Below are 12,984 nucleotides of genomic sequence, written 5' to 3' on the forward strand. Positions count from 1 at the left end.
AAAAACCTTGGAGTACATTCAAATTTTGTATAGTTTAGTTTCCAAGGACTTGTTTACCTTACTCTCAAACTTCCTATCTTTTTTAGTGTTAGAACTCCTTACCTCAGTACAATAGCTTACTTATGTTAACTGTTGTTGAAATTCCAGTTTGTCCCCTTTATTATAGTGTGATCATTACTGTCAAGATACAATTTACTGTATGAAACCAATGTGAGATTACACTGTCAAGATATAGTTTATCATACAAAACCCAGTGTGATCTCATATCAAGATACGGTTTACCATATAACACCAAAGGTGTGATCACAATATAAGGACACATTTCATCATACAACACCAAGATGTGATCCTACTGTCAACAAAGTTCCTTGTACAACACACCCAGGTGCGATCACACTATCAAGATAGTTATTCATACAACACACGAAGGCGTGATGACAATGCCAAGCTATAGACTGTGTTTATTCTATAACTCCCAGTTTTTTGACCACATTTACAGGATCCTACAAAACCGAGGTCAGGTCACACTATCAAGACAAGAACATGATAACCTCATGCTACTTCTATATGGCCTTACTCCTTATCAATTTAACAACTGGTTTAAAACAAGGAGTGTAAAGTTTAATAAGATTATTTTGGCAATTCACATAATGACGAGTCTGACATCCCTCGGCATACTATTGTGTTTTGTATCAAGCTGTGAGTACGTTTTTATTTCTGCCATTGTAATTTACACAGTTCTGATCATATCATCACACTGGCCAAACTTTACCAGGTAAGATGGTTTCAACGTTGTTTGAGTGGTGAATTTTACTCAGGAAAAGAGCACATTTCAGGTTTTGTAAGAATGTTTATCCATTATATACCGAATCCATTGAAAACGACGTGCGAACGGGAGCGCAAATTAGTCCGACATGTATTCATTTAGCTGAAGTTTGTGCCGTTGTTTCAACATATTCCGACAGAGGACGAAGATCTTTGGAGAATATCGCATCATATATAGTGCTTATCGGGATCAAGTAATTATCAAACACTTAATACTGAAATAAGCTACATTTATAAGACGAATCCTGCTAATTTTCATAGAATAGTTTAGATTTGAAAACCTAACGCAAGCCAGTTTCCGTAGTGCCATTACGCAACACAATCAAGTGAGTTATGTCTGTATTTAACTTGCAGAGCTTTATTCCTCATAAAAAGTATTGTATTTTCCTAGGTTTACACAATACTTGCCCTCAGTTCAAATAAAAGTCCATGTCAATGCATTGTCTGGTTACATGTGTAATTTATTTTCCTAAAACAATGAATTGTAGTTGTTATTTATTTTCCTTTCAACTTCCACTGGGTATGACATTGATTGGAACATTTTATATGCTAAAATGTACATTGATGTTAAATTAGTTATAAAAAACCAATACTTTCAATGAAAATAAGGGTTCTTTATCCTTGGATTTTTCTTTTTCCTTATGCTAGATTACACGACTCTTTCTCTAGTCGTAGATGCGATCTAGATGGAAAAAATATTAATTAATTTTAATGTAAATGTACAAGCGGTAATGAGGCTCTGGAAAGATAACGTAAAACAGGCCCCGGATATTTCTATTCACACATACAACCAATGACAAATGCTTTTGCTTGCATACCGTATCTTTCAAATAACAGACGAAAAACGTAAATAAAAGAAAGCTTTCCATTTTACAGTACTATTTTATTGTAGTAGCGCACGAATTTACACATGCATTCACAGGTTATCTTACATCAAGGTTGTAAAAGGAATTGGTGGGAAAAGTATCACGTGCCGAGATAGTTATTTATTTTCAAGGATATTTCTTACCTGACGTAAAACAGTACTAGTTAACACCACATCTACTTGGCAAATAAGCAAATGTTTTACTTAATACACTTATAAGAGATACGGGCCCTAACAAACCATACTGACGCTGTTTTTCTATTCAATATCCGGTAAGGGAAAACCCTGCCTTACACAGGCGAACATGTAAGACCTTATTTTGCTAGCATCGGCGAAAACATAGGACAATCCTATCCAGTATGCAACATAATGTTTTACTTTTAATTCGTTCGGGTAAAACGAGCTTAAGTAAATTATCTGTTAAGCAAAAGTAGTTGTTTATGATGAAAACGAAGAAAGCTGTTGCTGTTGGACGATTTTGCATTACATTTCAGATCCCCTTTTTAAACAAACAGTAACGGTAACAAACCAAACATTTCTGGAGACACTAAATTAAAATATTATTTTCTAGAAGTCTGTTGCTACTTGGTCTTTTTGTTAGAAATAATCAAATGCTCAATATATCAATAATAGATACAAATGCACTGTTTGATGGGAGTAAAAATAAACTTTTTTTAAAATAATATTTGCAAATAATGTCCAAAAATATGTCTAATGTTCAGCGGAAAAATGGAAATATAATATATTAAAATAGCAAGGTCAGTTAAATGCCAGATCTGTAGAACGTTTAAAGGTTATTCTGTGTGAGGGTAACGACTGGTTTATGAGGAATCAGGTTTGGCAGGTAACAAAAAGAACAGTATCAACATACAGGCGGAGATATATAATGAACATTTTACCAGTAGCTAGATCTGGGACATTGTATACGATTCTCGTGGATTGTGCAAAGTCAGATTTCACTCGGCGCTTGCGCTCCTCGTGTGATTCGACCTGGCACAATCCACTCGGGCCGAATACAGCATCCCAGATCAAGCGACTATCATAATAACCCTATTGTATCATGAGCTGTATTTACATTAATGACACATTTCTACTGTTATATTTTGATTAAAGGCAAAGAAAATCTCCTATATAAGTGACCCCCCCCCCCAAATACCAGACTTTTTAATCCCCAATATACAAGATCCTGTCTGGTCCAGTCTGATAAGAGTCCATACAACCCCTGTAGACTTGACATGTAGCCTAATTATTGTCAGAGAATCATAAATTTTATTGCCTACAGGTAAATTGGTTATTTCCTGTGTTTTGCATTTTATTAATTGAAATGCTGTTGTTTTTTTTTTTAGTCTTTTTTCAGCATGTACACAAAATTATTTTAATTGATAAGATACTAATTTTGTTTGCTCAGTCATGCTGAGTAATGTCCTGGCCAATTAAATTATAACTCTTATAGCAAAGCATTTCTCACTATAAAATAATTATTCAAAACTTAATAAGTGAAATTACAAGTTTGTTTATTCAATGATTATGATCTTTTTATCAAAAGTAACAAAATAAAAACGAAAAAAAAAAAGATAATTGCTGGATTTTATGAGAAATTAAAGAAGCGTTCAGTTGCATTTTTAATAGATAAAGAAGGTATATAGACAGAAGGATGTTATATATCAAAAATGCTTAATTCCTCTTGTGTTGTCTAAATAATGTTAACTTTCTTTTATGTATAATAAAATCTAGCAATAATGATATATCATTGTTCAAAATACACAATAATTTATTACTTCTAAAAGCTATGTGCCTGAATGCATTTTTTATATTTTTGATAATAAAAAAACAGCAATAATGAGATGTAATAATTATTGTTAGAAAACTTACTTTATCAAAAATATGATAAAACACTGTTGTATCTCATCACTTTGTTTATTTAGCCCTAATTCAATCAAGCTTTCTAAACTCGTTTTAAAGGTGAGAACTGATTTGCTATAAAGGTGAGAAATATCACCTGCAATTTATTTACTGCACAGTAGCTATACAGTAGCTTATTAAAATATGATAAACAGAAGCAAGTCTACCAATGGTCCTGACTTGTGTATTGGCCCTTAACGCCAATACGCAGACCTTATCATCTCCATAGACCACATACCAGGCATACCAGAATCAGTGTCTTTAAACAAAGCCTATTACATCTTATTTCTATTTAAGCTAATCTTTCCTAGAGATAACTTTTCCAGTTTGTTCAAATGCATGCCAATATGAAAATTGCGGGAAACACTGCAATACTTATATATAGTAAAATGGCATGTGTTTCAAGTCCGATACGTAAAAGGACACAACTCAAATTTATGGTATTTGTTTCAAGTCCAATGCGTAAAAGGACATAACTCAAATTTATGGCATTTGTTTTAAGTCTAATACGTAAAAAGACATAACTCAAATTTATGGCATTTGTTTCAAGTCCAATACGTAAAAGGACACAACTCAAATTTATGGCATTTGTTTCAAGTCCAATACGTAAAAGGACACAACTCAAATTTATGGCATTTGTTTTAAGTCCAATACGTAAAAGGACATAACTCAAATTTATGGCATTTGTTTTAAGTCCAATGCGTAAAAGGACACAACTCAAATTTATGGCATTTGTTTTAAGTCCAATACGTAAAAGGACACAACTCAAATTTATAGCATTTGTTTTAAGTCTAATACGTAAAAGGACATAACTCAAATTTGTTTTGAAGTTTAGGAAACAATATTTCTTCTTGGTAGTGATTTTAAACTAATATGATACAACTTATCGATTTTGTTATTTCATAAACGTTGGACTCTGCTTTAATGTTGAAATGTAGCTTACATGACCATATAAGAATATCTTTAGAACGGATAATTTCGTAATTTCTCTTGAATGTAATATTAAATAGAAAGTGTTGATAATTTACAGGTTATGGTATTAAGTGTTTTGAGTGCCAGAATTTACCAGACCCACGTGATTGTTCGAAACTAATGGTTTGCAATTCGGATGAGGTAATGGAGTTACAAAAACACATTTGTTGCACTGAATTAAAATTTTCGTCAAAAAGGTTGAAACTTAAACCAAACCATAGTAGCTGATATTCAAGTCATATGTAGGGGTTGTATGATATAGGGAAGAGGCATATAATATATTCGTACTGTTCTGCCTCATTTGTTTAGTCAATCAAAAAGCAGACAATGCATGATATTGCAAGACACATATTTTCAATGTGATTTATAGATGTATCTGTGAAACAGAGAAAATAATTAATCTGTATCATAACACGATCAGTTCCTTTTTCCTATTAATCAAAGAAGTTTGAAAACTGTGTTTTATTAAACAACAATTCATTTTTCTGACGTCACACTTATTACGTCAGAGCGTCAAACGGCATAGCGGTGCGTTGGAAAAGAAACCAACAGAAAACAGTCAAATATTTAATAGATGTCGTCAAGGATGTACTTTAATATCCTTGGTAACGTGTTAGAATCGAAACAATATATCTCATTTAGTGATTTGCTCTTGAATGAAATCATCGTTTTGTCGTTCAGATGCTTATTATTATATCACTTGAGCTGCGCCCTCGTGATATAATTCCTTCGCATCTGAACTCCAAACAATGATTTTATTTAGCGACAAATCACTGAATGAGATATATCATTTCTTAAACAACTTTAAAAGAAATTGCTACTTTTGTTTGATACCTAATTAGTATTTCTGGCTATGTTTCAGATTTGTTTCACGGATCAAGTTGTATTAGCAAGCGGAAACGTATCTTTTAACTCCGGTTGTCTGCCAAAATCAGTAGGTGGCTAATTGTTCGATTTCACTTTCATCCGATTAAGAGGACAAACGATCGATATTTAGAAGCAGCCGTATTAAGCTCGTTTTTGTGACCTGCTATGACCTTCGTCACGTATCTTATGCTGTATAACGTATCATAGGTATTTTAGCTCTGCGAAAGACATAATCTTCATTTTGTTTCCACTCTGTGTCTTTAGATCGGAGAGTAGACGCTGTGGTACAGTGGTAACACTGTCTGACCTCGAATCCAGAGGTATTAAGTTCGAGCCCCCGCTACTCCAACTAAACATTTCTAAGATTGGTATAGTACTTTACACCTAAAGAAGTATGGATAAATTTGGAATTGAAAGTGTCGTCTGTATCTTGCGCTATCCTCCCACAAACATTTCTAACAGATTTCTCGAGGAGTCGCACATTTGCAGTGATACTTCATGTTATATAAACAGGTGCAATCGATTTAGGTCTACCAGGTAGAGAATGGTTGGTTTCTGGTGACACTATTTCCTTGTGTGTAATAAACTGCAGCTATTTGATGCACTATTTTTCTTGCTTAACGTTCAGCTGTAAAGGAACCACTTCAGAAGATTTTAATCCCATATTCAGCATTCTTGGGGAGGGTGTGTGTGTGTGGGGGGGGGGGGGGGGGGAGGGGGTGTTGACCGGGTGAGGGTACAAAACTTCACATGTTGACAATTAATGAAAGGTATGAAAAACACTTCTCTAAACAAATATTTTACATATCCAAGAAAGATAGAGTTTAAACCAAAAACGAAAGTAGGTAACCCATGTTTGTTTTATTGATTGGCGGAAGAATGGTTTTGCTTACACCAACTGTTTCGGTACATGACCATGGCATACTTGCAATACGAATAATATGTAGGATAGATCTACATTCAAAACAAAGGTAGACGGGATAAACTGAATGTCTTAGGGCAAACATTTACCAAAGTTATACATAACACTTATTTTCCAAATACACTGGAAGTACTACTACTACTGCAACGAGCCCGTCCGTTGAGCTCAATAGAGAGAGCGAAGATCTAAGTACCGCGGGGTCGTGAGATCGAGCCCTGGGCGTGGCGTATGTTCTCCATGACGATTTGATAAAAGCCATTGTGTCTGAAATAATTCGTCATCCACCTCTGATTCATGTGGGGAAGTTGGCAGTTTCTTGCAGGTTTGTACTGGTACAGAACCAAGAAACACTGGTAAGGTTAATTGCCCGCCGTTACATAACTGAAATACTGTTGAAAAATGGCGTTAAACCCAAAACAAGCAAACAATCAAACTACTAGCCGACCATCTTTTTATTAAAATTAAAACTAATGGTGTTATGTTGGAATTGAAAATTAATGGTGTTATTGAATTGAAATTCGAACTTGCGTCCGAAATGGTTTCTTCTCTGTAGACGTGAATATATTAGTATAGGTTATAAATGCCAATATCGTTTTTCAAAAGAGGAAATCATCAAGGTATTTTAACAACTGTTTATAAAATTTATTTATAATCAGTTTTGTTTTATATCTATGTCAATTACACTACTCTATCATATATTTAAAGATAAACAAAAACATATTACAATATCAAAAATATTTTTTTGTTACTTTACTAGCAATGTGTTTCCATTTCAACTGCTCTCATTGGTAAAAGGTCAGCAAAAATTGTGAATACACGCTCAACAGATAGCTTAATGTGTAGAGAATGCTGTGTCGGTGATTTCTGCAACATGAAGGGATGCGGAACACACGGTAAGTATAAAACAAGAGAGCCATGATGGCCGTATATCGCACACCTGAGTTTAGTTGCTTGTTTGAACAGTTATGGTAGATGACTGTGCGAAGAAAATGTTTGTGAAATTACTTTGAAATAGTGCAAGAAAATTTTAAATTTCTATTCTAACACGACCCGATCTATTTTCCTATTAAACAAAGAAGGCTGAAAATTGTGTGTAACTGTGGAACAATTCTTTTTCTGACGTGACAATGATGACGTCATAGCGTCAAACGGCATAGCGAAACCAACAGAAAACAGGCAAATATTTGATGGATGACGTAAAACGATGTATAAAATAATCATTCATAACGTGTTAGAGTCGAAATGATATATTCATAAAGTGATTTGATCTGGCATAAAATCACTGTTTGTCATTCAGAGGTAATAATTCTTTTGCATCTGAACTCCGACCAATGATTTTATTCAACGACAAATCAGTAAATGAGATATATCATTTCTTAACATAATAAATGCAGGAAGATAATGTATGTATGTGTTTTGGGGGAGGGGGAGGTGGGGTAGGACATTGGGAGAATGATCTGATATGACAATATCAAACAAGAAGATTTTTAATGTTTCCACTACATACGTATGGAGTAAAGTGACAACAACCCCTGGCGGCAATGTTTTTTTTTTTCATAAAACAGAACAATTTGTACAATCTTCGTAAAGGGTCACCCAAGAAATGTTTGTGTAAAATTATTTTAAGATTGGGCCTGCTGTTTCTGACAAGAAGACTTTTGAAGTTTCCAATACATAAAGTCATATAGGTAAAAAGTGATTACACCCCAGGCAGCCTTTTTTCAAGAATCAAAATAATTTGGACAACCTTGGTAGTGGGTCACACAAGGATCATTTTTTTTTCAAAATCAGACCAGTAGTTTAATACAAGACTTAATACATCAGGAAAAGTGGACAAGCCCTCTGGCGGCCATGTTTTTTAACGAATCAGAATAACTTGAAGAAATATCAAAACTCTGTGCACTGTAGTGTTAGACAAAAAGTTTTCCCTTGATAAGTCTATTTACAACATGTGGCGCCAGCCCTAAGACCCAAGACCCATTCTGACCCTAAGAGCAGAAGTTGAACAAACTTGGTAGAGGACCACTAGCCAATCCTATATACCAAATATCTAAACTCTGGGTTTTGCAGTTTAAGAGAAATGTTTGAAAGTTTTCTTATACAAGTCTATTTAAACAATGTGCTCCAGGGGGCGGGGTCATTCGTAACCCCAGGGGGATGATTTGAATAATCTAGGTAAAGGACTACTAAACGATGCTACATACCAAATATCAAAGCCCTAGGTTTTGTACAAGAAGAACGTTTAAGTCCATATAAATCAGGTGACCCTCAGGGCGGGGCCATATTGACCCGAGGGGGGTTATTTGAACAATCGTGGTAGGGTAACACTAGATGATGCTACAAACCAAATACCAGAGCCCCAGGTCATGTGGATTTGGACAAAAATATTTTCAAGGTTTTTCCCTATAAAAGTCTATATAATCATTTAACCCCAGGCGGAGCCCATATTTTGCCCTAGAGGGACAATATGAACAATCCTAGTAGAGGTCTACTATAAGATGCTACGTAGCAAATATCAAAGCCCTAGGACCAGTCGTCTTGGACAAGAAGATTTTTGAAGTCTTTCTTTCCAGTTGTCGTGGCAACAAGAGTTCTGAACGCTATTCTTTTTTAATATACAAAATGTAATTTTTAAAGAAGACCATCCAATGAACATCCATGTGAAGTTTCATCAAAATTGGCCAGCTGGTTTAGGAGGAGTTGTTTGTTTCAAGGAAACTGTTGACGGACGACGGACGAGGAAGGGCAATCACTGACCACAACAGCTTACTCTTGAGCTAACAAGAGTGCTACCGAGTTTACCAAAGAACAAAACCCTTTTTGAGATATAAATATAATAACATAAGCTAACTAATAATGAGAACAAGTAAGTAAGAAGAGTTATGCCACTTATTTATGTATCCATGTTTCCATATATATCAGTTATATTGACTTTTACTTCCAACAAGATCTATGAGCTATTGTAATATAAGAATAGATTTCAACTGATTTCTTATATCATGCTTAAGGTACAAATTTAAAAGCAGCAGAATTTTAGCAAATAAACATTAAATTAAAATATCAAGGTTGACCCTTTCTGTGAGACTGTACGTGCAGTCTGACGTTGTTCAAAGAAAACTTTCTTTCAAAATTGCACACCAAATTTTTCGAAAAGAACATGAAATTATAATAAAAACTATTTTATCTGAAGGAAATGTTTAATCGACATGACTAAATGATTTTTCACTGAATTAGTGATATTTAAATAAATTCCATGAACTGTATTTTTATCGGAAGGCTAATCACATGGATCTTTTTGGCTGTTCCATTCATATGTTGAAAAGATCGATATCCTGATTTTATTTCAATATTCTGATACCTATTATGAAAAGCAAGCCACTTATTATTTCAAAAATTTAAGCTACTGTTAAAATGTATATGTAAGGATTAAATACTGCTTCTTGTGCTTTATATGGGTATAAATCACATGGGGGCACTTTGCAAATCATTTAAAAATAGTCAGCGCGATTCAAGGATTTGCAAGAAGTCTGAATGTGTTACCCGTAAAATCGCGCAAAAAATCTTAATTAAATATTATTTAGACAAACTACACAAAATGTAAGCTCATAACTAACAAGTCAAAAGACAAAACAAAAGTAGTTAACCTTTAGTCTACTGGCGTCAAGTGAGTCTGCCTTCGCAACCATTAACAGTCAGTAAATTTTCAGTGGCATCCCTTCGAAAAATAAATGGTACTGTCCAAATTGAAAGTCGGACCAGTCCATTTTAGAAATTTAGCAGAATGAAGATTGAAAATAGTGAAGCCTGCAATAACATCAGACTGAGAAACTGCCGTAACATAATTATATATATATGGAGATGAAATTTAAAATTGTAATTTACTTTAATCAGTACTGTTTTATCAATTATTTGTTTATGATGTAAAGTGTCACCAATGAAATGCATATTTTAGGTATAAGAGAAACAAATAAAATAATAATCTTTTCTCTTTCAGAAATTCCCATAAAACAACGCGGTCCTTACTGCTACACCTGTGATATACAAAACCCCAAAGATTGTACCAATGTTACTGTCTGTGGCAAAAATGAAGTACGTATATAATTTTTTTTCTTAAACAAAGTGATTATGTGAATATTTTTGTTTCCAGACGTGATGTCAAGAAGTTCTTTATCAGTCCCATTATTAGGTCTAATTCTAACCTTTATACTGTAATAGCTTTGATTTACCAGAAAATGAATGCACATTCCGTTACCACTCATATCTTTACAACAAAGTACTAAAATACAAAATATTACAAATATTGTAACTGAAAATCGAAGTTTGAAAGGCAGTCGCTCACACTGAAGTTTCATGATTTCACAATACATAATATGAAACATATATATCCTGTGAAAATATGATAAATCTTATTTTAGATTTTATGGTGGCATATATATTTGTCAATCGAAAATGCCACTGGTTCAAGTAGAAAAGTTTCATGTTATCCACTTAAGCATCTTAACAGGACAAAACCGCTACAAGTCATCCACATATCCCCCCAGTTAATCAGTACTGGTATAATAACAAAAATGGAACACACTCACCAGTTGGTATCTTGCCTCTTCCAAGCTAACTTTCTATCAGGACAACATCCGCTTATTTATGTGAATATGTGGTGTCAGAAGTTGGCACTTGCATGCAGTTTTTGTCCTGTAAAGATAAATATCTGAATATCAAAAAACCTTTCCATTTCCGATGTATATAATAACTGGACACGTGGCATTTGTAGAGAAAACTGTGTACATAAATAGGGCAGAAATATGCCGCCATACGATGTCTCAGAAAAAAGTGCACATTATGTATACTTCCTTTCATTTCTATAGTTACCTAAATGCTTTACTCTCTTCTGAAATTTGTTTTCTACTTTTCATAATTATTTTACAAAAATCATTGAGAATATTAATTTATAAAAAAAAATCACTTACAAAATGTTTAACAATTTTAACATCAACGGTGTAAACGAGTTCCTACGAGTGTACAGGCTGTGTTATAAAGGGTAATAACTACCTGTTGCAATATACTAGTAAATCCATTGTCATGTCGAAAGATGTGGTAACATGCGCCTCTAAAACCTGATGTTACAAGACTTTTGTTTTCAGCTGTGCATGTTATATCATTCACTTGAATCGAGTGGCCGTCCTGACGCTATGCACAGAGGTCAATGTGAAAGTCAAGCGGTAAATATATTTGAATACTAGTATGTTATTCTTTGTAAGCTAAATATCTTTATTTGACATTATTCCATAACGCGCAGAAATCTTTCAGTATTAGGATCTCTAATGAAGTTTTTGTGTTAAAACCCAAACAAGAATAGATTTATAGATGCATATGTATGTTAAGCAACTTGGTGTATAGTTAATGCAAAACCGGGGGCCTCAGCGTCCGACTGGTTAAGGTCGCTGACTTCAAATCACCTGCCCCTCATCGATGTGGGTTCAAACCTCACTCGGGGCGTTAAATTCTTTTTGTCACGGATCCATCCAAATAGCTTACGGAAGGTCGATTTATATATGTTTATACATATCTATTTCGTCTGACCCTATTATGATCCATATCTTTTTGGTTTTTTCTCTTTCAAAATGAGCATTATATGTCTATGTTGATTCTTCAGGGGTATCGCCTGAAATATCACTCAATGAGCCCTTTTAGGGCTTTGAGTTTTTATTGTTGTTGTTTTTGTTGTTTTGAATTCTGGACATGAACGCATAATATCATCAGGAACGCTAAAATGATATCTATCAGATTGAAATCCGAACTATTTCTAGGCCATTCGTCTGAAATCCAGTCTTTTTTTCGCTTGGTATACAGTTAAGAAAAATTCATTTTGTCTCTGCTAAATGCTTTAAGGCCTAGTTGAAGTTTGATGTACCTGAGTATAGACGAGTTTCTTACATTTTTTCCTTTGTTTTTCATATATTTCTTACACATTCTGGTTCAGCTATTCTGATCCTCTTGTATTAAGCTTTGTGCATTCATCCGCTCACCTATTCAATAATCACTGTCATCTTTGCACTGAAAGGAGCAATGTTCATCCATTTTTGACATTTCAAGACACTCGTGACTTTTTAACTGAGAAACATTGTTTAAACACTTAAGCGAATGCTTGTGTATGCTGAGAATAAAGTTTAAAGAAAATGAATTCATTAAGGATTTAGAATGTCATGTCCTGTATACGCCGTCATGTCATACTTACAACATTTTAATCATAAGTAGTAATAATTTGCAATTACTGTAATAAGTTTCATTGCTTTCGGCCAAAATGTTAATACATAACAAATGAGTTCTACGTTTAGCTGACACCATGTAGAACCAGATAATCAAAGGAAATGGACCTAACCCTAAGGTCAAAAACCTAAATAGACCTGCAGGGTAACAACCTTGAGACAAAATTATGCACCAGTCCTATGAAACAAAACCCAAAACAAAGCTTACTCAATTCTGTGTATTTCGTTTTTCTGTTGTATATGTTCGTTACCAATTTTAACGCTAGCTGTTTTTGACCCTATCTGACCTAAGTATTCAATCTTCCTAAATGAAAGATCTCATGGCGACCAATTCAAATAATCGAATTTCCAATACTATTAATTTTTAT

General features: G+C 34.1%; 1 protein-coding gene across 2 annotated transcripts in view; it reads left to right on the forward strand.

Moving 5' to 3' along the window:
• The first annotated feature begins 577 nt into the window (after positions 1-577).
• The window catches only part of LOC128546006 (uncharacterized), a 50,009-nt gene continuing 37,602 nt past the window's right edge, over positions 578-12,984 (forward strand). The window contains exons 1-6 of one of the 2 annotated variants that reach the window (XM_053517315.1): positions 578-699; positions 4,623-4,705; positions 5,427-5,498; positions 7,111-7,246; positions 10,348-10,442; positions 11,492-11,569. In XM_053517315.1, the coding sequence (XP_053373290.1) occupies positions 651-699; positions 4,623-4,705; positions 5,427-5,498; positions 7,111-7,246; positions 10,348-10,442; positions 11,492-11,569 (513 nt within the window). In that variant the 5' untranslated portion in view covers positions 578-650. The remainder of the gene's footprint in view (positions 700-4,622; positions 4,706-5,426; positions 5,499-7,110; positions 7,247-10,347; positions 10,443-11,491; positions 11,570-12,984) is intronic. The other variant, XM_053517316.1, reaches the window with a different exon arrangement.

This window comes from Mercenaria mercenaria, chromosome 11 (genome assembly GCF_021730395.1).
Source record: "Mercenaria mercenaria strain notata chromosome 11, MADL_Memer_1, whole genome shotgun sequence".
NCBI classification, from domain to species: Eukaryota; Metazoa; Mollusca; class Bivalvia; order Venerida; family Veneridae; genus Mercenaria; species Mercenaria mercenaria.